A 26,862-nucleotide genomic window follows, 5' to 3' on the forward strand; every position below is an offset into this window, starting at 1 on the left:
ATGCTTTAAATGAATTTGAATGTGGTTTCATGTGTCATCTCATCAAGGTTGTATGTTACAGACTAATGAGCCAGTTTTTGTTGCAGAATGCAAAGCTGTCTTCAAGGCAACAAGAGTCATTACAGAGGTTCCAGCTGCTCGCATCCCAAGGTTATAAGTCAAGAAATAACATCGTAAGTTCGAGGCATCACATATGCTGTATATTCTACCCATTTATTTCAGTATATGTCAGTACAGTAAAACCTCCTTATAACAAAGTGATATAAAACAAACTAATGGATATAACGAAGCAATTTTAATTCTCTTTGAAATTTTTATAGGTGCCCATGTATTTAAAACCTCATTTTAACGAAGTGAAAATTTTCCCGCAATTAATATAAAGAACCATTCCCCGTCCACAATGAGCATTTACTGATCATTTTGGTATACGTCGATTCTCAATATCTTATAGCGCGCGACGGTTTACGTCTCATCACGGCTGCGGTAATTCAAAACTTGCGCCTTGCGCTTCCCGGGAGTCGCTTGCCAACACGCGTGTGGGAGCGAGTCTCCCCGCTTCCCTTCTCCTCTGAAACTAATGGACTCGCCCGTGCAGCAACACGCGTGAGCATGCGCGCCAGCCGGCCTCCCCTCTCCTGTAGAACTCGACCCACCGTCTCATGTGACCTCCTTCTCCTCTTCAGCTTCGCGCTGAGGCCTCGCATGCTGCCTGGGCGTCAAAAATTGTGGCTTTCTTTGTCGTTTGCTGTAGAAGAGCAACACCACCTTTATCAGTTTCTGCCGCTAAAGACGAGATGGACAATGACAGCGGCAAAAATAAGTGCAAAAGTATAACAATCGAGTAGAAGTCGGCATTTTTGAAAGCCCTTGAGTTTGGCATTAAGAGAAAAAAAAAAAAAGTGGCCGAAGATATTGGCGATTTGTGGGTGCCGCGGGCGACCAGGCCCAGACGCTGTGTGACGCTCTCTTTGACGCCGGTGTTGTGCCTGACTGCAACACTTTGTGCATGTACATCAGTGCCGATGCTGACGTGGTGACAACCGAGGAGTTGTCAGATGCGGAATTGTGCCCAAGGTAACGGGCGTGCATGTCGACAGTGACGAATGTGTCGACACCCCCGAACCCAATGTTGGTGAACCCGACGTACTGACGCCCGCGCAAACGCTGGATACGACAGACCTGCTGTGCAGCTTCTTTGGTGCGTATGATGACGGACTCTAAATACAGTCGAACTTTGCTACAACGAAGGCCGCTACAACGAAAAATTCACGATTCCTTGTCAGCAGTCCATAGGAGTAAACACATAAATATTGTTGCCACAACGAACTTTTTTTCTTCGATCGTCTCACTTCAACGAAATTTTATGGTGCAATTCCAGGCTCGGATACTTATTGCTATGCATTAAACCCAATCTTTAACATTTCGATGCATTTTCAGAGCCTGAAAATGCATCAACGAAGTCTAAAACACTCGTTGATACCACCAGAAACTGCCGCTGTTCAGCAAGCATGGGCGCCACCATTGCTCGATAGCGATGGCAATGCGACTGGCTTTTTTTGTTTTGCCACTGGCTTGCTCTTGAGTGGCAGACGATCTGAACCTGAAGCTCACTCGCTCAGTGCAAGGTTTCCTTCTCGCAGCTGCTTGGTGCAACCACGGCACGATGCCTTTTTCAGTTCTGATGCTTATCATTATGTTCGCGCTTGGCCAGTGTGGTAACTAAATCAGAACGGCTGTTCGTCCACATAATCAACAAAATCAGCTAGCCGCGAGTGATCGACGATAAGAATGGCATAGAATAATGCAAAAGTCGCCGCTCCACGATACCCTGCCTCCAACTCGTCGTTGTGGGATACTTTTGACGGCGGACAGCTTCTGGTGTTAACGTGTTAATGCAACTGTTTGGTTCGTTCATGAAAGCGGTTTTAGGCGTTGCGACTGTAGCTGCTGCAGCTGAAAAAGCAGTCATCCGTGTGAGGAAGAGCCGGCAAAAGTCTTTTGAGGAATATTTTTCTTCGATCGGATAATTCAGCTGATGTGCTGAATTTGGCGGAAATAAAGTGCATTGTTCTTTATTATTTTACTAGTTTGTTGCCTTCCTACAGCCGTTTTAATATACGCGGAGGGCAGCTGTGATATTCGTTGGTGAGTACATTCTCTCTTGCTGGCTAATCGTTGGTAGAAATGGATATTGGCTATAACGAACTAATGCTTATAACAAAGTAATTAGGACTTCCTCTTCAACTTTGTTATAACGAGGTTTGACTGCAGTTTATTGTTGCTTGTCGAGTGAAATGTTACAAGAGGCAACACTTTTAAAGGGGGACACTGTACTTGAGAGGAAATGCCAGATATTAATATGTGTTTAAAAAAAAAAAACTCATAGTGTGGTTTTTTTATGCTGTTTTTGAATATGTAATTACTTTTCTCTTAAACCAATTAGTTCTTGAAATATTCTAAATTTACCTATTGTTTGCCAATATGATGACACCAGAAATTTGTATTGGAGAGCTACTATTGGCACATGCCTGTTTACTAATGAACATAATCCACACAACAGTAAGAGTGCTTTTTTTTATTTGATGATATTTAGCAAGGTTTGTTGCACCTTGCATTTTAGTGTTGCAGACACACCCATTTCATGCTTCAATTTCTGGCAAAAATAACATTTTTGAAGATCTCAATCAAAAACTCACACCTACCATTCTGTAAATTAAAGATACAGCTGCATGTCTCAACAAAAAAGGCGGTCCTAGCTGCTCTTGAAGTGGCGATATATTTTAGACAAGTTTAAAAAGGTTGCAAAATTTGAATCCTGAGAAATCATGCAAATATACGAGTCCATTTTGGGCAAACAGTAACATGAAAGGGTTGTTCATTTGCAATAATTTACAAATTCAGCATTCTCAGTAGGCACCAGGAATGGTCGTTATGTTTTGCGTCACTTAAATAACGTTTTTTGAATGCTCTCTGCATGTTTCCCGCAGAGGCCTGTTTGGTATCTGATTTGGTCGATCTGTGGTGGTCTTTTTTTCTCCCATGCGTTTTTTTTTGCGTAGAGTCTGGGATTGACGTGCAGCTCCTTCAGGATTGCTGCTGAGGCTGCTTCATTTACAACATTGAATTTCAACACAGCAGCTTGGATGCATAGCGCTGTTTAGCTGTTCTACATTTTCCCTCAGTGGCACTGTTTAAGAAGCCTTTCATCCGATTTGTAGATGGGCAAAAGGGCCTTGCAGACATGAGGTGGCCTTTTGCTGTGGCTGCATTTCGGCGGCACGAACTGTGGTTGGACCCTTCGTCATTAGAGGTGACGTGGTGATAGGTTGCCTTGACAGTTCTTTGTATGGCCTTTACGTCACCTTTATTGCTCTTCAGTGGCAAGCGATAATAGGAAGTGAGCTTAGTAACCAGGTCGCCAGTCAGTTTTCCCCAGCCACCAAGGCTCCAGCCCCCTTTTGCTTAGTTACGCAATGCTGTGCCCACTTGTTTTTCAACATGGTTGACACAGTTGCTGATTGGAATATAGCCATACAATTTGGCTTCCTGTAGCCCAAGGAAGGTGTGGCTGCCACCGCATGAAAGTATTGTTCTATATACCTGAGGTTGTGTTTTTCCAGTTATCTCTGAAAAAGCATCAGTCCAGCTTCCACTTGCATTTCCCCAGATTGTTCTCTAGAGTTCTTTTGGCATATGTGGCTCTCCTTCCACGACTGGTACTTTGGATTTCCTTCTCTCGGTCCCCTTTTGCACACAGCGCAATAATTACTTAGTACCACATAGTCAAGAACGAAACCCATGAAAAGTCCTATAACAGCGCCAACACAGATATGGGATGAGTGTCCACACGTCATCCATGAACAGATATAGTTGAATCCATCCAAAACTGTGCAGCCCGCTTCGTAACTTCAAAGTACAATCACTATTCCAGCATCACCCAAATCAAACGGGATATTGCCCTCCCTAACTTAGATTCCCGCCGCTCTATCACCCTTCTATGCATCTTCCATAAATACCACTACATCTCTTGGACCAGTCGTCTCTCGATGGAAATTCCTTCGTGTACATCACGGCGTCTTCATAATCATATCAGTTCCAGACACATCTTCGGCCAAACACTGTCATTCAATAATTATGCTTTGTTGTGCGCCGTAGCACTTAGGAACAGTCTTCCTGATGACATCGTTTCATTAAGTGACCCTGTGAGATTTCGTGAGCATTTGCAAGTTTATATGTTCTCTTGATTTTTGTATAAAGATGTTTTTCTACAATGTATTATAGCGCTTCTTTTTTTCTCCTCCATTGTATATTTTCTTTGTTTTTTTCCTTGCTGCAGTTTATTTTTATGCTTTATTTGTAGTGAATTTCTGCAACCCCCCTCTACTTGATGCTCTTCGAAACCTGTAGGGTATTAGGAATAAATAAATAAATAAAAACATTGTAGGAAACGACAATGTTTCCTGGGTCACTGAGCTTTAGTTCGTTGTAAAGAGTGCGAACAGCGAGCGCACCTTCTGATATGTATTTGTCAGAGCAGCTGCAGTCATGGCGGGCGTCATCTGCGAGTTCAGATGTGCCTGCCATGTTTTTCTATGCATGTCGCGGGAAGACACATTCATTAGTGAAAATGTCATTCAACGCAGTCTGCTGATTGCCAGTGCTTTTCATTGCACGCACGGCAAGAATGTTCACGACGAAAGGGTTTCACGATTTTCTGTCGTTCACGCGTGGTGAACTCCACACGGGCCCATTATCACCACAGATCTCGCGCGACGTAACAATCTTTATGGCAAGGCTGTATATTGGCGTTCACCTAGGTGCACTGAAGCATCGCCGCCGCACTTTTTGCGCTTCATGTTCGATTGCATAGCGTTAAGAGCATCGTGGCTCACCAAAGTGAAGCGCGTATCCATCACATGTGAGCCAGCCGCAGCTTCGTCTGTGGCAGTGTCGTTTGCACAAGCGAGCAAATTTGATTTTCGCTTGGTAGCCGACGTTGATGCAAGGTTGTGTAGTTTTTCTTCGGTGTTCTTTTTAATCATCAACAATTCAGCGGGCTTCAACATGACGATGTTGCGTCGAAACATCGGTCGAACGTCGTTGCTGTCAAAGCCGCTTTCACCAGCTAGCCCTAACCTGCAGTCGGTGTTCTCGGCAGCTTCTTCATGGCCACTCAGCATGGGAGGCGGGTAGACATCTTCTGAAGCTGATCGGCGCTTCTTTTGAAAGTTGTACACCTTCCGTTTCTTCGTACGTCTACCAAATTGATGCTTCGTAGTAAACTTCGGCGTAGACTTTGGCATGATTGCGCGTTGCAGCCGCGTTGTCCTATGCAAACAGCCGCAGCCCGAGAAGACGACTGTGCGAATGCGCCAATGGTGTGCGTGCTCACTGTCACGTGCACAAGTAGACCAATAAGACCGCGCATCAGGTTTAACTTTTCGTGGCTTTTTCTTCGTGGCTTCTGGGCGTATGCAGTAGCAGTGGCGTGAAAATTAAAAAGGAATTGTGGCTCTTTCGAACGCGACCAAGATGGCCGCGATCAGAGACGTAAAAGGGCAGCTGCACGCCTTGGAAAAAGACCCATTTTTGCGTGTCTATCGAGGAATATTTTCATCAGACGCATGATATAATCGTGACTGTGGCTAAAATATCAATCCCGGACATGTGAAAATTTTCTAGATTATGCATCAGCCACTGCAAAATCTGGGAAATTTTTTTTTTTTTACGAATTTTCGGTCCGTGCCCTTCTTAGACCCTTCATTTCCTTTTGCTCTCCTGTAGTAAAATTTTATAATAATCGTTATAGTTTTGCGAATTGGCATAGCATAACATTTATTGTACAAGTGTTTTCTGTTCTTACAACCGACTCCCTGGAGAATGCAAAGGGCAGACATTCGATTCTTTTATTTTCGTGAACACTCAAGGCGTTTACATTATATAAAGTAAATAGTAGGAAGGAAAAGATGGAGGCTAGTGATCTGTACACAAGGGTTTTGTCAAAACGTTCGCTCGACACAGCCCCTGTTTATGGATTTTTCATCGCAATGTAAATAGACAATCAATCGTTGAAGACCAATGCCAAGGAGGGATGCGGTCTTTGAAAACAGAAAATTCCTGAAAAGGCCTGGTTTCAAAAAAAAACGATTTTGGGTTGTATGTCACACAAACTACGTATTCCGTAAATATAAGTGCCTAATTCAACCCCTAAGTGCAAAAAAAAAATGCTATTTTTGAGGTCACCGCAGCGCCTAAATCATGAGCAAAAGCCAAAATGAAACCAAACTTAGCGCGCGCCATTCCGAGACCATGCGGCCGTCCCGCACCATATTGGTCTTATTTTAATCATGAATTCGTTCTCTCTCGCTTGACGTCTTTAAAAATGGCGTCAACGACGCGGTTGAGATGCTATCCCTGTCTCTACAAGTTGCGATGCGATGCCCTGATTGGCCAGGCCAGCTCATTCATATCTCGCGGGCGAAAGCACGCCTGGCATTGGCTGGAAGTGGGGGCGGTCCCTCCTGGCAATGGCACGTCCGGTGCGCTCGTCTCACTGTTGCTGTCTGCTCCGTCTGCTTCGATAGATGTCAGACTGTGCCCAGGCGGCGCTGCGAAAAATGCTGCCATCAGCGCCCCCGTCGCAGCGCTGGTCATAATTGGGTAGTACACAGAGAACCGTCCGCAAGCTAACGTGCATAGGCCCTCCTCGTTCGTTGGTCTTTAGGCGTAGTTTCCTGAAAATCAAGGACCTGGCAAGCTTCTTCCTTCAATCCAAGCTTGCTCCATAAAAGTAGGAAGCTCATAAAAATGAAATGAGGGCAGAATGCAAAATATTGCTACGTGCCAGTGCATGGAGACCGACTTGGAGGGGTAGTCGCAGATGTATTTTCAGCCGGTTAAGCGAGCAGCGCCAGCCACAGAGATTAGCTTGCGCCAGTCTATATGCTTTTCTTCTTTGTCTCTATGCACTGGCACGTAGCATGACCCCCGGCGGCGGAGGCACCGTCCTGGTGCTTTAAAGGTTGTTACTTGACGCATTCTTGTAGGGCTTGATCCGCGATATGTGTACAATATCAGTGGACTGCACAGCAGATGATGATGGATTGATGGGGCTGATCTCGTAGGTGACAGGTGTTATTGGATGCAATATACGGTAAGGTCCCGTATAAAGAGACAACAGTATTTCTGATATGCCCAGCCGACAATGAGGGGACCAGAGTAAAACGAGGGTACCGGGAGCGAAATGTACGTCTCTATGTTTCGCATCGTAGCAACGGCATTGGTTGGTTTGCGACGCCATCAGCCGAGCGCGAGCGAGCTGACGGGCATGATCGGCTCGCGCAATCTCGTTGTGGGCATACTCTCTGGTGGACAAGGTGTTAGCTGAGATGACTGTGTCCAGCGGTAAAGTCGGCTCTCTTCCGTACAATAAGTAAAATGGCGAAAAGCCCGCTGTGTCGTGGCGGGTTGAATTATACGCGAAAGTTGCATAGGGTAAGGCAAGGTCCCAGTCTCGGTGGTCGGGCGACACGTACATAGCGAGCATAATTTGTTAGAGTACGGTTAAATCGTTCCGTGAGGCCGTTTGTTTGAGGGTGGTAAGCGGTTGTCAGTGTGTGTTGCGTGAAACAAGAACGCAGAATCTCGGCGATGACTTGGGATAGAAATGTATGGCCACGGTCTGTGAGGAGTTGTTTCGGAGCACCGTGAATCAATATTACGTCCCGTAACAAGAAGTCTGCGACGTCGGTTGCACAGCTGGTCGGTAGAGCTCGCGTAATAGCGTAGCGTGTAGCGTAGTCTGTAATCACGGCTACCCATTTGTCGTGCTAAGCAAATGCTTAGGCACGACAATGAGGTCAGGCCTGTCTGGTCGGAAATTGCGGAGGTATAGCACACCTTTTTGAATGACAAAGTAGCGGACAGAAGCATCATTTGGGGAGGATTTCGTGCGGCTGATGATGTCAAGCAGCACTGAATCGCGCTTCTGTTCTTCCCCAATGTTAAAGAAGTCAGACACTGACAAGATAGAGTTCTCCGTGGGCTCGTCAGTGTCCTCAGGATTGTTGACAGGGTACCGGAAGAGGCAATTGGCATCATGGTGTAGATGGCCAGATTTGTAGACCACTGAATATGAAAACTCTTGCAGGTGCAAAGCCCAGCGACCAAAGCGGCCTGATGGATCTTTCAAAGAGTTGAGGCAGCAGAGCGCATGGTGGTCAATAACTACCGAAAATGGGCGTCCGTATAGATAAGGTCGGAATTTCGCCACCGCCCATACAAGAGCCAAGCACTCACACTCTGTGATCGAATAGTTACGTTCAGGTGCGGATAGGAGGCGGCTGGCATATGCAATAACGCAATCATGGCCATGTTGTGTCTTAGCCAGCACTGCACCAATGCCATGTCCACTTGCATCTGTACAGATTTACGTAGGGGCACCAGGTTTGAAGTGTGCCAGAATCGGAGGAGTAGTGAGAAGAGCGATGAGGGTCGAGAACGCGGAAGCCTCTTCGGAGCCCCATGAAAACGGGATGTCTTTCTTGAGGAGATGCGTAAGCGGCCTCACTATGTGCGCAAAATTTTTCACGAAGCGTCGGAAGTAGGAACATAGTCCTATAAAGCTGCGTACATCCTTCGCAGATCGTGGTACAGGAAAGTTTTTGACGGCGCTTATTTTTGCCGAGTCTGGTTGTACACCGTTGGCGTCTACTAAATGGCCAAGTACTGCGATTTGATGGCGTCCAAAGTGACATTTCGACGAGTTGAGCTGCAGGCCAGCGCGTCGGAAGATACCTAAGATGGCTGATAGGTGCTCTATATGAGTTTCAAATGTTGGTGAAAAGACGATGACGTCGTCCAAGTAGCACAAACAGGTGGACCATTTGAATCCTCTGAGCAGGGAGTCAATCATTCGTTCGAAGGTGGCTGGAGCGTTACAGAGGCCGAAGGGCATGACCTTGAACTGATATAGGCCATCAGGGGTGACGAATGCCGTCTTTTCACGGTCCATTTCATCTACCTCTATCTGCCAGTAGCTGGAAGGAAGGTCTATGGAGGAAGAATGGTGGGTCCCATTGAGGCAATCAAGCGCATCATCTATTCGTGGCAGAGGGTACACGTCTTTTTTTGTAATTTTGTTGAGGTGTCGATAATCAACGCAGAAATGCCATGTACCATCTTTCTTGCGGACTAGCACAACAGGAGAAGCCCAAGGACTGTAGGATGGCTCAATAATGTCCTTGGTGAACATTTTGTCGACCTCACTTTGGATAATGTGACGCTCGGCTGCCGACACTTGATATGGATGCCTATGAGTAGGATGCTCATTACCAGTGTTTATGCGGTGAGTCATACCAGTAGCTTTCCCCAACGGACGGCCGCTGAGGTCAAAAACGTCGAAGTAGGACAGCAGAACCCGGTGGAGCTCATCAGTCTTCTGTGGCGTTAAGTTGGAAGCAATCATCGACGTAATAGCGCTGTCGGAGCAAGTGGCAGATTGATGTTGAGCGTGGAGGTTAGATGGAGCGACCATCGCGAAAACATCTACCGCGTTGTCTTCTAAGGTGCGGAGCAACGCTAAAGAGATCCCTTGTGGCAGAACTTGAGGTGTCAAGCTAAAGTTGACAACATGGGGACATGTGGAATTTCCTGCGACAGACAGAATGGAGTGCGGTAATGTAATGCCACGGTTTATGAGGACATCGGTGATAGGGGTCACAACATAGTCACCGTCGGGAACTGGTGGTATTGAGACAAGCTCTATGTCGGTCAGTGTCTGTGGAGGGAGGTGCGCGTGTCCCGTTGTGCAGAGGTGACTCGGCCGTTGTGCAAGAGGTTCTGCTGCGGGCAAGTGTAGATGGAGCGTACTGGTCGAACAGTCTATGAGGGCAGAATGCGCGGACAGGAAGTCGAGGCCTAAGATTACGTCGTGGGGGCATTTATCAAGGACGGTGAAGAGAACAACTATGTGTCGATCCGCAATGCTCACACGGGTGGAGCACATTCCAACCATAGATGCTATTCCATCATCCGCAACACGGACGAACTGAGTGGTCGCAGGTGTGAGAACCTTCTTGAGCTTGCAGCGAAAATTACTCGTCATCACGGAAAGTTGTGCGCCAGTGTCGACAAGAGCAGTGACGTGTACGCTGTCTACTTTTATGCCTATAAAATTCTGTTCTGTCCATATCGTCAGGAGAGGATTTTCTGTCAGTCCGAGCGATGCAGCACCACCTCCGGGTGCTGCAACACTTAGTTTTCCGTCGAATAACCTCGTGGGAAGGCAGGGAAAGATGGTCGATGATTGGCGGGACTGTGGAGAACGAGACTGGCGACGTTGGGGGGATGGAGAGCGGGAGTAGCGAGAGTAACAATATGTTTAATTTATTTTGGAGTGCTGCACCTGGCAATTTAAGTGCAAGCGAGCATTCCCTGACATCGAGCTTGAGGCAAGCACTAAACTAAGTGCGTATACGAACAATTTATGCGGTCAGTAGTACGAAGCTCGCTTTATCCTGCACGAATGGTCCTGGTGATTTTCACTTTACAGTTGCATTCTTGCTTGCGTGATTGCTTGCAGTTGCTTGCTGTGCACTGAAGTGTTTTATTACGCATGCTCGAAGGCTCTGTTGACGGTTGTCTTCAGGGTGTACATACTGCAAATGTGGATACATGCGTGTCCACTTTCTCAGTGTACTATGAAGGCAAAACCGATACCTTCGAAATAGCTCTGGTAATGCTGAAAACCAACGGAAAATGAAAAAGTCATCGCGATTGTTTTGTGATTTACCTGTATGACGCATGTGTTCGCATTTCTTAGTTAAAGCCGGCACTTAGAGCCTTGAAAGCCCTATTGTGCATAATGCTGTGTGGTGGCGATAACTTCAGATTATTAGTAGTCGCAGTGTGTGCGATGTTTATCGCGGCCAGTCGTCACCAGTCTACTGTTGCACGTCGCGCATTGCGGTCAGAGGGTCTGTTAAGCTTCCAGCCTCATTTTGTTCCACAAGCTCTATCACAGTCAACTCGGCCACCCGCCCTATATCTTGCCTCCTGCCCGCACATCTCACCGCACCACTCATTCTTTTCATGTCGGCCGGCCAAGCGCCCGTACCACGACATTTTCCGCCTCCTTCTTATTTCGTGCAGCTTCTGACTGGAATGGCCTTTCCACTGATTTCGCCACCGTAATGTGCGACTCAACATTTACACAAAATGTCACTCGTTTCTTTTCGATTTGAATACATTACATTGTTCCTTTTTGTGCCACCGGTTCTCACTTTGTCTTCTTTTTTTTTTTTTGGCAATGTTTTACACCTGGTAATATGTATACTGATCCTTGTGATGTGTGGTGCGCGTTCAAAGTGCGCGCCTTCGAAAAGTGCGCGTCACGAAAAAAAAAAAAAAAAAAACAAAAGGAGAAATACCAGAGTGCACGTGCGGTGCTGCTAAAACAAGAATGACGACGTTAAAGAGCGTCAAGCACGAGGATGCGTGGCAGGACGGGAAGTAAACAAAAGGTAAAACATCCAATGGGCAGCGAACACGGAGATTTCAAGGCCCAATGGCTTGACACCACGAAACAGTAGTATCTCCAATGAGAACGAGACAAGTGGGCCAGAGCTGAAGCAGGAGCCTGGGGAGACCAGAGCAAGGGGAATTCGAGGCAGGCAGTGCAAGCGGAAGGTCGTCACCGGACCGGGCGCTGAAGATGGGCCGTTGGGTTCCGGACCCGAGCCTACAGGACTTCCACCGGCCGGGGCCTCCTGCTGTCGGGTTCCCGCTCCAAAGGACCGTGGCCATCCGGTCCTGAACTCCTTTCCAGAGCCTGCGGACTTCGGTTCCGGCAGGCGAGCTACAGCCGTCGGGCTCCGGGCCCGAGCTGTGCGCCCAGCTGCTTGACTAGGTCGACCCTAGTTCCCGGACGCGTCGCCACCAGCCTGCGTTCTCCCGTCTCCGACGTGTCCACGCTCCTCAAGCCGAAACCATCACGATTTGGTAGGGCTTTTCGACGTGTCGCCAGCAGCCAGCGTTCCCTCGTCCTCGTCCAGCCCACGCAGTGACGCAGGAGTCACGGCGTTCCGGTTTCTCATCACCGCCGAAAACCAACTTGTGGGTGAGACTGCACCGATACTCTTGCGCTACTCCCATCACTCAGCCCCTTTCGAACGTTAGGTTTAGTTACTGACTTTGAACGTTTTTGTTGGGTGTTTACAGATGTGTTTCGTCATGTCCAGTCAACTGTTTATTAAGTGTTTTGTTTTGTGAGGAATCTTTGCCTTTTTTTCTTTTCAATTAAACTTTTTGTGTGTTTCTTGGAAACCGAACGGCTTTGTCCTTATTAACAAAACTCTCTGAGGCTCAGCCCGGGAGAAACAAATCAGCAACAAGAACCATGCATCACAAATTGGCGTCCACGACAGGACAAAGTCGTTTGTTTTTCCAGTAGATTTTTTGACGCGGTTAACACGATGACGAACACGTGGGAGTTAATTGAGTTGGCGGATAAAATGGGACTGACGGGAGCGGAGTTTAGAGTATGGTACGAGGAGCGGATGGAGAGGGAGCGTGAGCAACGGGCTGCAGAACGAAAGGCGGCGAAGGAAAAGCTTGAATTGGTGCTTAGAGCTAAGAAGGAGGAGCTAGAGCGCGTAACGCGTGAAAATAAAGTGTTGCTAGAGCGTCAGACACGCATACTGAAGCAGCAGCTCCAATTAGAGAGGGTGGACTTCGAGCGGCGACTCGAGCTTGCGATGGCGAAAAGGGGGCAGCTGGCGATGCAGAAGGTCGAGCAAGCGGTGAATGTTTGCTCCGATAGCAGCGTTTGCTGGAGGGAAGTCGATTCCTGCAAGGTTGGCCTCGAGCCTCGCGACAGCCTTACTTCGGAGCGAGAAGCTCAGATAGAGGAAGGCAGAGAGGTGGACAGCCAAGAAGGCAGGAGTCATGAGGAGTTTGTTGAAGCGACGGAAAGCTTCTCTGGCTGGGAACATATTACTTCCGTTAGCTGCTTGGGGACCTCTGAGAGGCCAAGCACCTATGAAGAAGAGCGCCTGGATATGGGCGACCTAGAAGCTGTGGAAAATGTTGTGGAGCAAAGCTTCGATAGCAGGGAACGAAGAAGCTCCATGCAGAATGAGGTGTGTATCAGAACGTCTCAGAGGCCGAGCACATTTCGGGAAGGGGTAGGGCTACCTCTCAATAGCTCCATGGAAGGAGCGCTAGAACGTCATTGGGAAGATGGCAGCGAATGCCATGAAGGCTCTGATATAGTGGCCACTGATTGTTTTGTACCGACAGAGGTAGCAGCAGGCACCACGTCAATGGTCCTAGACCATACGTATATCTCACTCAGAGAGAGAGGGGATTCTAGTTCACAGGATAGCGTAACTGCTATTTGTCCGAGAAAACACGATGGGAGTGCTGAAGCACTCTTCAAAATAAACAGTATCGAATCGGAGGTGGGCTCGATAGTAGGTATGGAGAATGCCAGACAGGGTCTTGAACCTGAGAACGTGATTGGTTTTGAACCTATAATTAAGTCCACTCAAGATGAGCTGTATAATGACCGAGCACAACGGCATCCCTTCTCAAGAATCCAGGAACCTCACACGCTTGTCGGAGCGTTTGGGCTTGCTGAGGGCACCCCGAGCTTGTGTTCATTAGATGGTGAACTAAAAGAAAGCATTTGTGTGAGAGATTGTGGCATTTGGACATTCGTGTCTCAGTGCGTTTCGTGTCGACGCCGACGGCTCGAGACCGCGCCCTGTTCCTCTGTGACCGGTAAGCGTTCATGTGGCCGGCGGGGGCGCAGACACGCGTTTCAGCGAAAGTGCATAAAAGCATGTTTGCCACAGTTACTTTCGAAACGCGCGAGAAGGGCAGTGCGTCTGGTTTGGGACGCGATAACCTGAGTGTAGGGTTAGAAAACCGGTAGCTCTTTCTGGACTTCGACTTTTAGATGCGGACACAAGTAGCTTTGTCCATAGTCGATTTTGTAGTAAAAAGGTTTATTCCGGGTTTCAGAACTTTTAAATGCAATTGGGTGAATCTAAAGTTTAAGTGTGGACATTTGGACGATGTAGCGAACTGTAGCCCGGTGATGTGTTGAACTGCGTGGTGCAAATATGTGGTTTAATTGTGACGGAGTGCAGAACGCGCACTCATCGGCAGTTTTTTTTTTCTAAAAAAAAAAAAACTTGAATAAAAGGGGGGCGTATGTGATGTGTGGTGCGCGTTCAAAGTGCGCGCCTTCGAAAAGTGCGCGTCACGAAAAAAAAAAAAAAAAAACAAAAGGAGAAATACCAGAGTGCACGTGCGGTGCTGCTAAAACAAGAATGACGACGTTAAAGAGCGTCAAGCACGAGGATGCGTGGCAGGACGTGAAGTAAACAAAAGGTAAAACATCCAATGGGCAGCGAACACGGAGATTTCAAGGCCCAATGGCTTGACACCACGAAACAGTAGTATCTCCAATGAGAACGAGACAAGTGGGCCAGAGCTGAAGCAGGAGCCTGGGGAGACCAGAGCAAGGGGAATTCGAGGCAGGCAGTGCAAGCGGAAGGTCGTCACCGGACCGGGCGCTGAAGATGGGCCGTTGGGTTCCGGACCCGAGCCTACAGGACTTCCACCGGCCGGGGCCTCCTGCTGTCGGGTTCCCGCTCCAAAGGACCGTGGCCATCCGGTCCTGAACTCCTTTCCAGAGCCTGCGGACTTCGGTTCCGGCAGGCGAGCTACAGCCGTCGGGCTCCGGGCCCGAGCTGTGCGCCCAGCTGCTTGACTAGGTCGACCCTAGTTCCCGGACGCGTCGCCACCAGCCTGCGTTCTCCCGTCTCCGACGTGTCCACGCTCCTCAAGCCGAAACCATCACGATTTGGTAGGGCTTTTCGACGTGTCGCCAGCAGCCAGCGTTCCCTCGTCCTCGTCCAGCCCACGCAGTGACGCAGGAGTCACGGCGTTCCGGTTTCTCATCACCGCCGAAAACCAACTTGTGGGTGAGACTGCACCGATACTCTTGCGCTACTCCCATCACTCAGCCCCTTTCGAACGTTAGGTTTAGTTACTGACTTTGAACGTTTTTGTTGGGTGTTTACAGATGTGTTTCGTCATGTCCAGTCAACTGTTTATTAAGTGTTTTGTTTTGTGAGGAATCTTTGCCTTTTTTTCTTTTCAATTAAACTTTTTGTGTGTTTCTTGGAAACCGAACGGCTTTGTCCTTATTAACAAAACTCTCTGAGGCTCAGCCCGGGAGAAACAAATCAGCAACAAGAACCCGCATCACAATCCTGCACATGTATTATTTTATTTCTGTATTGGTTACCCCTGTTCATACTTGTACCCATGCTGCATATGTATTACATTTGTTGTATGTTTCTCACCTCTTATGTAATACCCCCCTCTAGGGGGTCTTTAAGGTAATAAAGTGAAGTGAAGTGAAGTGAAGCTTCATAATCGAAGTTACTACGTTTCTCCGTCAAAGCTATGCAAAACAGTAACAGGAGACCTATATTATCACACTTACTCAAGCGAACGGCTGCAGATAGCGCGAGTATTCGCTTACCCAACATGTTCGCAATGGCCTGTATTTAGCACTCTCACCATTCCGCTTTGCGAAAGCTGCGGAAATCAGTAAAACTGATGTCATCTACGTCCATGGCAATTCCCAACGCAACAGTAGCGCAGACTGGGGGTCTTTTTTCATAGAGCGTCATAGAGCGTGGAGCTATTGCGTCTATTCTTGACTTTGCCGTCATTCAGGTGAGAGAACCAGCAAGCACTTCACGGCGGTTTAGCGACGCGTCCGACTAGCGCAGAGAAATTCCTAGCTCTTTTTCTGAGTGTTCAATGCGCAAATAATCTAATATTTAGCTCAATCATTGTTTTGTACGCTGTAGTTGCACCTGTTTGCGGCTGTAGTTGCCCCTGGTTGTGCAGCAAACTGTGCAATGGGGTCCGCTTTTCACTACTCAAAACTGCGTGGACAGGTGGTGCTGCGTGTCCGCAAAACTCCAGAGTCTGATGTCTATAGACGTTTGCTTACGGGCCGCTTTTTGCCTTGCGCTGTATTTTCGATCAGTTTCTCTTCTTTTTTTTTTTGTTTTGCACATGTTTTGTGCTCTTTATTTTTGTTGCTGCGCATGATGCCGACAACGAAGCCGAAGATGGTGCGCTAGTTCGGAGCGCGAAAACGCTTTATGCGGATTCTACGAGAATCAAAATTCCGCTTTTCTGCTGCAAAGGCTCAGTGCGTAGATGGTTGCGCTGGTGAAACTATGCTGTCGGCTGCCACCAGTCCAGATTCCGACAAACCAGGTGTACCTGGAGCCGCGAATTCATCGAGCGTGTCCGAGACCGCTAGATCCAGCCCGTGCTCTGAATCGGTACTGTCGAGCGTGACACCGAGTGGTGCTAAGATCGCCAGAACCAGCACGTCTGCATATAGCGTGCATTGGCTGTCGACCCTTCACGTTAAGATCCTTTTCTAATTAAGGAACAAATCAAAACGAATTCGAGACCTCGAGACGCTGTTTGGGCTAAAGTCGAATCTACGCCAGCAACGCTGAAAAAATTTGAACTGATGCAGCCGGCTGTTAAAAAAAATCCTTTATCTGCAAAAAAAAAAAGACAAAAAAAGCAATCTAAATGGCATTTAGAGAAGATGGAGGGACGACAAATGAGGAAAAAAGTGCACAAGGACACTTGAAGCTACTCTGCTGGAGCTTTTTGAGGAAAACACATGTGCTGAACTTTCAAAGCCCGTTTTCTCAAAATGGATTTTTCAGCTAGTTGTGGTGCTGAGGAAAGCACCACAACTAGCATTTTTCAAGAACTGCTTATCATATTTGTGTGCCATTTTTTTATTCTGCTTCTGAATAATTTTGCCAGGGTGTAATAAGCTTCTTTTTTTGGAAATTGGTGCCTATAATTATTAATAAAGAATTATTTTTTGTAAATGTCATACTTGCTGGCTACATCAAATACAAAGTTGCATAAATGTTTGGGTGGGGGTAAATTAGAAAAAAACGGCTCTTTAGCGTCCTAAGATATCTATCCAGGGATGACCACAAAAAATTTCAGCCTTCTGGTATGTCCTGGGATTTCTTCCGGCTCTTCCTCAGGCACACAATTGAACCACCCAGTTAGACCTCAGCAACTCTAGAACCCCCTGAACACAATTTCATGAAACTTTGCAGTTTTTCTTTTTTGAGTGTAGTGAACATATCCTGAAAGTTTCATGAAGATATCTTAAAAAATAAACGTTTGGTTTCCGGTGTAGCCTCCCCCTTAAAACGGAAGCATGGGGCTAGGTATCGTATCTACTGGCGCAATGAACGCAACTTTTCTTTAAAAAAATAAAATTGGAGCAAAGTTGGGGGCGCGTTTATAAACCTGCGACGGGATGGGGACGAATAGCCCTTCGCACTAGCCATAGTGACAGCAAATCCTGTTGTCACTCGAAAATCGTGTGCATGTGGTTGTGCCTTAATGTTTCGTATTTGCAGGAAGCGACCGTCGGTTAGTGTGGGAAGTTTCTTAACTTTTGTTAGCTGTGTGCTTGTCAGCTGCGATGTCTCTACACTTACATCTTTCGTGAACCCACGCTGTGGTGCATAAATATTTAAAAAATACTGGGTACGTGCTGCACACAGATGGAAAAAAAAAAACTATACGGCGCGCAGCAGCAGGCGAACAAGAGGAGGGAGCGAATCGAGGTGGTCAAGGGGGCTCAGCATAATAATAAAAAACATATAAGATCCCACGGGCAAGGATACGCCAAGTGTGGATTAGCGGGACTGCAGCGGACAAATTTAGGAGGTGGGTTTATTACGCGGGGAAAATAAAAATCCAAATTTTAATGACTAAAGTTTAGGGTGTGTTTATTATGCGACGGCGATTATTACGTGAGTAGATATGGTAAATGGTGCAAACTGAGATTATGACCACAATTGAAGACCCAAATAAAGATAGCGAAACTTTACAGTAGCATTCTACAGTATCATTTCAGAATATAAAAGGCTGGGCAGGGAACTAATGGAAAACATTTGAGAAGGTTATGCAAGCAAAGGGTCCGCATTGTGTTGATGAAAAGAGCGGGCCTCATAGACTAATGCATGCAAGTTAGCTATAGTGTTCTGTGTTTTATCTTTAAGGGGGGACGCAGGAATAAAATCTCGAAAAAAGGCAAAAAAAAAATTGATTTTCCGAATATCTCGTTTTCAGTTTCTGCAGGATTCGAAGATATCTTCCCTGAAAACCTCAGCCTACACAGTGCTGTTAAAAATTGTTGCGGCCACAGAGGTAGTGAAAGGTATTGCAAAAATTAATAAAAGAAAACGTGTTTTTCAAAAAATTATTGCTCAGTAATGGGGCAACCAGGCATGGTGATCTTGGGCTTGTTGGATGAAGAATTTTTCTTTGTTCGAATTTCCTGCCTCAGTTGACTCCTCCCTTCAAAAATAAGCACACAAAAAGCAAATGTTTTAAGGTCGTTTCAAGGCCCCCGATTGGCTGGGGCCGCCAAGATGCTCCGGCACGCTACACCATTGGTCCGATAGTCACTCTGTGTGTGTGTCAGCTGCAGCTATCACATCTCGAGACCATGGCTGTTGAAAATCAAACTATTTAAGCACATTCTGACTCATTCTGTGTTCGCGGATCCATGATAATTACGCTTTAGCAGATACTCCAGGAAACTCAATCATCACACTGCTGTAGCGCGACACGCCCCGCGGATCCATGATAATTATGCTTTAGCAGATACTCCAATAAACTCGATCATCACTCTGCTGTAGCGCGACACGCCCGTAGCGAACATCGCAAAGCGCACCTCGGACCTGTATTAAGTTCACTCTTTGAACTCGCTGTTAGATAATCCGCCCGCCGGCATTTCTGAGTTCGTGACGAAGACCAGCAGGCAATGGTACCACTTCCTTTGTACTAGCGGTCTACTATAGCGTACCTTGAAAGAGGAACTGTGACGGTGTGCTCCGCGATCGAGCGAACAGCTATTCAAAGCGAATCCTAACTTTGCGGGCACTAGCAGGCATGCAAAAGTGAACAAGACACAGTGTGGTTCATTGCAAGAAACAAATCGAATCATACGACGTACGGTAGCGCCTCAAAATTGCGAATCTGCATTTTACGCTTCGGCAGCGAACCCCACAGCTGTCAAGCGAGTAACCACGGCCATGCTCATCGCACACGAAAGCGCGGCTATAGTGAGCGAGTAGAGAGTCACCCCAGGACACGTGCACCAGCCTCGTTAACGCTGAAGATTGGCCGGAGAAAAGCTCGTGGCACATGACCCGAGCCGTGAAGGATGCCGGAGCGAAGAACCCGGGAAATGGCCGTCGACCTCGGAGGTCTCGAGTGAGGCTGCCTGGACTTGCCACCAGCTTGCCCAGCAGTTCCCGGTAGACTTGCAGCTTCCCCACAACGCGCTAGAACGGGAGCACCCACACCAGTCAGTAGAGTGGACACGTCAGCGGGAGAGTTCCTGACGACTGGGGCCTAGAGAGGCCGAAGACTGAGAGGAAGACCGGGGCATCGGCTATGAAAAGCGGTTCGTGTGGCGGGAGCAACCAATGGCGACTGTAAAGAAGTAGAGAAGCCCGTCAACGATGGAGGACTCGACGAAATGTCGACATCGCAAGGGGCAACGAGAATTTCGACAAGCTGTAAGAACGTTCCATTGTTGACGCCATATTGGCTTAAGGCTAAGGGGTATGGCTAGCAATCAATTAGAACTAAGCTACAGCCAGTTTGGGTTTGTCCATATATGCAGATTGTTTTGTAGTTATCATTTGAATTTTTGAGTGTTATTATTATTGAGTGCTTTAACGAAAATTCTGTGTATTGTTCTTGTTCATTTTGAATGATAAAGTATGTTTGTCTTGCCACGCTCGCGTCCCGCGTCTCTCTCTCAAATCCATCCTTCACAAGCGCTCCCGAGATATATAAAAATTCATGACAGCTCTTAAATGCAAGGTCAAGCACATAGCATGCCGATGTTTCATTGCCGCGGCTAGGCATATTGCGCATCGCTGCCGAATGCCGCCACCCAGCAATTCGGGTACCGACTTCCCGGACCTAGCGGCCCAATGCTTGGCGAGGAATATAAACGTTGGTGATATAATTTAAGCGCATTTCAAGCTGTGCTTGGTATTGCAGCAAGTGTTTATAAATGTACTGAAATAATGAAAGCCCCGCCAACTACGTTTTCGCGACCAGGTGAAGAATGAAGTGTGTCAGGGTGAAGTTGAGAAATGAACTTGTTCCGAAGAGAATCTGCCAAACTCGCGTCAATTAATCTTCTCAGAAGTACCTGTGTCACCTAAGTCTTGGCCATAACTGCCAAAGCACGCCTCATCTTGCATGCTTACAAACTTCTAATATCAAACCTGGTAGGCTCACCCTTCAAAAAGCTGACAAAAATGACCAACAAAGAAAAGAACACATGCGGTGCACAAAAGATAAGAGAGCAAGGGCACAAGAAGGTCCCTGAAAGCAAAGAGTCTAAATATTACAGCCCCAGGGCATTTTGATTTACGCCTAGTGGCTGTGCAACTTTAGAGCCAGTTTTCTCAGAAGTGTGTTTTGACCCGACAGACCCGCTTGACCAGAGCTTAGCACGCCTATGGCTTGATGGATTTTCATTAGGTCTGTTGCATTGCATTCCCCCGTGAATTCTCTATACTATGATGTTCTCATTTTAAAAAATTACTATTTCATTTTTTTACTGTTTAGCTAATTCATCAGGACGATAACAAATGCATTATACAAACGTCGATGCAATGTTCTGTGTAAAAAAAATTGGGGTGTTGAAAATATTTAGAGATTGTCATGGCATGAACCATTCCTATGGCTAAAATATAAGAGCAAATAGGCTTTTACCATGTTTTTTTTGTCATGCCAGGCTTTTGCAAAGTTTGATACAGCTGTGATGCAAGTGAGAGCAGTGATGGTGTAGTGGTTAGAGCATCCGCCTCGCATACAAAAGGTCCGTGGTTCAAATCTTCTTGGTGCCGCGCAGCTCCCAACTGGATTAAAAAAAAACAAATCCGCGTGGCGATGGAACTGCATTAAGAGGCCTGGGGTGTGGCCTCACCGGTAACAACCACCGAAAACGCACTCCCTCACCAGAGGAGGATTGGCCACCCTGGTGCAGGATCTGGCCACTACCTCCCACATGCATAGGTCAAATGGACCGGGTTAACTGGCGGAACATAAGAGAGGCCTTTGTCCTGCAGTGGACGTAGTCGGGCTGATGATGATGATGATGATGCAAGTAAAAATTTATTATCTCAAAACTACTGAAAGTGTTCTAATGATACTTCGTAAATTGTCATTCTGTGCACTTTCTGTTAAGCACGCCAAATTTTATGGCTCTACTACCAAAACTAAAGAAATATAGCTCTGATTCCCCCCTCCCCCCCCCCCCCTTAATAGAGATGTGTTTACTTGATTCGACATGAATTTGCATGCTGTTTAACATTTAGTACTATGTAAGGAGGTGATTGCATTTTAGTGACATTGTCGTTATGGAAAGAAAGTTGAAGGCAAAAGATAGGCATGTGTAAATATATGTTGGGGGACTTAAGGCCCATCCACACAGCATGTTATAATATGGCTAGGCCTTTAAGGGCCCGTGGGGGGACCGGGAGAAAACATGCTTTTTGAATGTGAAAGCATAGAAGTATGCTGTCCGTGTTAGCGTTGTCTCGCAGCTACTATTCTTTATATACCTCTAAAGAAATTAGGCATGCTCACTTTGTAATAATCCATGAATGAATTAATTGTGTCATATGATGTGCAGTTGTCAAAGTCAGGGTCCGAGGGTGTTCCTTCGGAGCTGTCGGCATCCTCCGGAGGTCGCCTGGGATCACTGCCCCCACCACTCGGCGCACCCTCTCAGCCTCTGTCGCGTCCTCCGAGCCGCGAGCTGGTATCACGTCATGGGACGAAGCGCAGTTCTCCTGACGGTGAGGCCTCTTCGCACCGCTCCAAGCGACAGGAGGTTGAGCACAATGCTTCCGTTAGTGGTACGGTTTTCTGGTGTTTTTACTCCCATATATAGATGAGGTGCATCGGTAGAGTAGTAGACTGCCTAGAGGAAATAATAATTAATCCTAAAAAACTGAGTAATAATAATAATGGTGACACCATGATAACTCTCAAACAGCGAAGCTATAAGTGCGCATGATCACGTGTGTTTTTATCATGATTTAGCATCATCATTGTCATCTCGGTCATCACCATTTCATTCCATTTCAGTCAGTGTGTGATATTTTGGGTAATGTGCGATATTACGGACTGCAAAATTGTTTGGAAAATTGTGCAGTCTGAAAAAACTAATTCATGCTTTTTTATTTTGTCGAAGTGATCGAATTGCCATAGCCACACCCAAAATGGCTCTAGAGCCTTCCAGGACACTTATTAGGCATTTCAGTGTGCACCCAGGCTCTTGTAAATACATGTGGTACCTGCCGCGAGTACCTGCTTGTGAGCCTCACTTAACTATAGTTGGGGACAACCTAAGAATAAATATGAACTCCACCCATGAGGCCACATTGCCCTTATTTTCCATGCCTCCGCGCTACAAAAGAAGTCGTTCCCAAACAATGGCTATAATTTTCACGCCTACAACCATTATTTTGCATTACTTCATTGATATTGAAATTAAGAATTGATTATTGATTTGGAAATGCAGTAAACAGTGAATGTTCGTCGCTTTCACTTTTGAATTTCGTCGTTTTTTTTTTTCACTACGTGTTTTATTGATACAGTGTTACTTCATAATTTGCAAATACTGCATTTACGCGCCTGACATATTCCGGGAAGAGTTCTTTTTTGTTTACTTTTACATTTCTTATAATGTGCGTCACTCTCCTTAGAACTGTATTATTTTTTTATCCTGACAGGCTGCGCTGGTAATACTTCTAGATATGCCGTAAGATTGCATTGTTTCCCTTTTCTGTGAGCTTGTGTGCCTTACGGCTCCATTTGTGCTTGTAAATTTGAAACTGTATATTTTCCCACCTGCATGGTCCTTTGTGACCGTAGTATACTGTAAATAAATAAATTAATTAAATAAATAAATAAATAACAATCATGATAAAGAAACCTGAGTAGAAACCGAGTTCAGCGTCGGTTAGCAATATATCTGTTGCCTAAATTGCAACCTGCACCGCGATCATCTTGGAGTCCACGAAGAAGCAATGTACATTTCTCGAAGGCGACGTTTCTGTGCGATACATATGGTGGTACTAAAACAAACGATTCCACAATTGACGTATTGCTTAGAATGAATAAATGATTCTTTTGTGGATTCACAAAATGAAACAGGGGAGTTATTCCCGTTTCATAAGGTCGCTTCTAACGTTTTGTTGTTTTACGAAACTTTCACTGCCAGGTTTATTCATTGCCTGCTGTAACTATGGCAACTATGACACAAAGCAAGCGAAAAATGGAAAAATGATGTAAGATTGAGTTCGTGAATTGTAAATCCTGTGCTGTCATAAATATTGAATCTGTGTATCGAGTCGCCATGCTTGTCGTAGAGCTTGAGGTAAACGGCAATGCTTCATTCAACGTCTTGTTTCATTGAAATAAAAGCACGCAGCGCAAATTGTGTTTAACAGTAAGGGTGATTGCATACGCTATTGCTAAGTTAATGATAAGGCTATGTATGCGGCTAAAGTGGCGTTGACTAAACGCTGTAGGTCATTTGTTTCTTGCTTCGACAACTCGCACTATATGGTGTTGCCATGACGCCATAAGCCCTTGGAAATATACAACTTTTTCAAAGAGAGACCGAGTTTTGCTAGAACAGGGGCCACTACCATCTATGATGGTTGTAGGGAGTACGTCCTATGTACGGCTAATGCAGAAGCCTAGCTAATGTTCCAGCCGCACACAGTCGTGCTGTGCATGATTAACGTCCCCTGTCCGTAACTTGTCTCATTGCAGCTACACGGGTTCGGGCGAATAAGGCAACAGGCTAGGTCAACAAAACGACACTTTATCGCTATACGTTGGCAATAGCGCGTAAATGTCGTGACGAGATACTACAGAAAAAAGGGTAGACGCTTACTCCTTGGTCGTTGTCGTCCTCAGCTCGCAGGGGGTTGCAGGTTCGACTCCTCCTTCCTAGGCCGGTGTGAGAGAGAGCGTGTGGTCGTCCGCACGCTAGTTTTGTTTCATGACCCGGTTTCTCTTTCTCTGACGAGAATAATACCTTTTTCGCTGAAGGAGGAGAAATACGTTCCGCGCGCCGAGAAAGGGGGAATCGCGAGTGCTGGCTGCAGGAGTGTTTTATCCCCTTGCAAAAAGATTTATTGGCTTTCAAAGGGACAGTCATGTCCCTGCAACCAAGCTGTCACGCTGCCATAAAAGGGAAAGGGAGGCTGGGCACACATGCTCCCCCACAAGGTATGTCTGAGCAGGCAAGAGGATTTTCTCTCTACAGTGAATGCGACTCAATTGCGTGCCAGACTTTGTTTCAACAGGGGAGTGCAATGCATCCTTCATGTTTTCCATCACAAGGCTCTAATTTGATATGAACAAGTATGCAATACGGGCAAAATTCTCTTAAAAACACGTTAGACAAAAGTAAGAATTCCTAATTAGATATCGTTTGTAGTATAATACAACGCCTTAAAAACGAAATCTCTTTTTATTTCTCCTAATACAGTGTAGACCACTTATAACATAACCGCTTATAGTGCAGAACCGCTTACAATGCGGTCTTTTTCTACTCCCGTTTACCCTCCCATAGAACCCTATGTATACGCATACCGCTTATTGTGCATTATGCCAAGATGAAAGACCGGTTATAATGCAGTTGCCAGAAATTGTATGTGACAAGCGTGGTAGCGAGTGCGCTTCCATAAGGAGGCGCGCTGGGTGCACCGCTGGGGAGCGAACAATAGGAGGAGGAGAGGACACGGAGTGAATGAACGAAGGGCGAAGGGAAGAAAAATAAATTAAAAAGAGACAGTGGGACACGGCGCGGGCTTGCTGAGTAAGGGAGGAGAATGGTTGCCTCGGGGACCGATAAGCCTTTGCCCCAGCGCCAATGTGGCACCTGCGATCTCTTTCTTATCAACTACATGCGTTTAACAGTTATATATTATATATAAATAAGTTCTTCCAAAGAGTTCATTCCATAGTTACTTGAAAAAGGGTTTCAGGGCCCCTTCAATGATTAGTTATGCCGAGCTAAACCGATGAAAAATCGGCACGCAGCGTGCTTGATTTTTGCGTATTGGGGCACTGACGCGCGAAGTTGTTGGCCGCTGGTCCAAGCGGTTGGTGCATGGTGAACTTGGCCGGAGTCCGCTTGCGATGCTCAAGATTCATGGTTTTGAGGAGCCAGCTGACAATATGATTCGTTGCTTGCCATGATGCACATAACGGCTTCTTCGCTTTCGCATACCCACTAGTGTGATGGTCTGCCCGCCAAGTACAGGATGGAGTTAGGACTAGGCACGACTTCGAGCAGAAAGTGCTGCTGCGATGTGCATGGCTGCGGTGCCCGGTGTTTCTAAGTATAACAGGGTCGATTGCGAGTACAAAGATTTGTCGTACTGTGGTCTTCGTGACAAAGTTCGAAGCGCTGATAAGCAGAACCTTTCCACCAACAAGGATTCGAGACCCACGTGTGCAATGCTTGCGACGAGTGCAGGGCGCAATCATAACCTCAAGACTGAACTTCCGCTTGCAGCTGCCTTAACCAAGGCGTAATAGTATCCTGAATTAGTCTACTCGGCTCCTGTAAAACTGAGCTACCTCTGCAAGCGAGTAAATGCAGCAAGTTCTGCAAAATTCGCGTGCCAGAAAAAACATGCCTGTCGCTTCGTCCGTTACAAAACAGGAGCAGTGTACGAGATCCCGACGTCATGTGGAGGCTTGTGCATCAGTCAGACAAGCCAGTGTGTCAATGATCGGTTGCGAGAACATGCCAGCAATTTTGGAATGAAGACAGGCAGCAATTTGGCAATTCATTGTGCATGGTGCAGATGCAAACTGTTTTTCCAGCAGATGCACATTGTTTGCAGCTTTGGATTCCTGTGCTCGAAGAATCGTCAAAGCCTGTGAAATGTTTAAAGTAGGGTCAGCATGTGTCATTGCACTCTCAATAAAATTGACAAGGAGATTCGCTCTCTGTACCATTAAATACATGCGACGTAGGGCGCATGCGCCTTTTCAAACCCCCCGTCCTGGCATGTTCAGAAGCATATTTATTCGTGCTTGCAAAATAAATTCATTTGTTGGCAGTTGAGCACTTTTTCCTGTGTGTTGCTTCTTGTCTACTTGTTCTTGCGCTGCTTTGCAAAAGATGAAGTTGTACCAAGAAGCTCGGACCCTTACACATTTAATATGAGGAGCATCTGAATGGTGCTAGCTCCAATTAAGCAAGTACAGTTCACTCAAGGTACTATAAAGTGTCTCTGGCTGATGCAGTTTACAAGTTTGACCACACAGCTTGACTTGGTTTTTGTAGTGTCTACATTTAATCACATTCCTGGTGTCTCTTTTACACAGTGGATTCATCTAGTGACTCGGAGTCTGCCGTATGTGACTCCCGGTCTATGAGCGGCACGTCCGACACGGAAGACACCGAGAAATCTGCTGCGGCCAGCACATCGAGTAGCATTCAAGCTTCACTGTCTGAGAGGATGTCCAAACGTCACACAGACGAGCATGGTGAGGTCACCTACTTTCAGGAAACGGTCTGTTTAACAGGCATCTGTTATGTCTTTCTTAATAAAAAAATTACCGTATTTACTCGATTCTACCGTGCCCTCGATTGTAACGGGCACCCGATTTCCACCGCGAAAAAAAAAAGTAAGACATCGATTG

The 26,862-nt window shown here is 46.5% G+C and overlaps 1 protein-coding gene across 13 annotated transcripts in view; it reads left to right on the top strand.

Annotated features, from left to right (window-relative positions):
* Window positions 1-26,862, top strand: part of LOC119171617 (bromodomain adjacent to zinc finger domain protein 2B) — a 247,304-nt gene that overhangs the window by 56,585 nt on the left and 163,857 nt on the right. For 12 of the 13 annotated variants that reach the window (XM_075892166.1, XM_075892165.1, XM_075892167.1 and 9 more), the window contains 3 exons: window positions 87-173; window positions 21,815-22,040; window positions 26,545-26,706. In XM_075892166.1, coding sequence (XP_075748281.1) covers window positions 87-173; window positions 21,815-22,040; window positions 26,545-26,706 — 475 coding nt within the window. The remainder of the gene's footprint in view (window positions 1-86; window positions 174-21,814; window positions 22,041-26,544; window positions 26,707-26,862) is intronic. The other variant, XM_075892168.1, reaches the window with a different exon arrangement.

The sequence above is a fragment of the Rhipicephalus microplus genome, chromosome 4 (genome assembly GCF_043290135.1).
Source record: "Rhipicephalus microplus isolate Deutch F79 chromosome 4, USDA_Rmic, whole genome shotgun sequence".
Taxonomy (NCBI): Eukaryota; Metazoa; Arthropoda; class Arachnida; order Ixodida; family Ixodidae; genus Rhipicephalus; species Rhipicephalus microplus.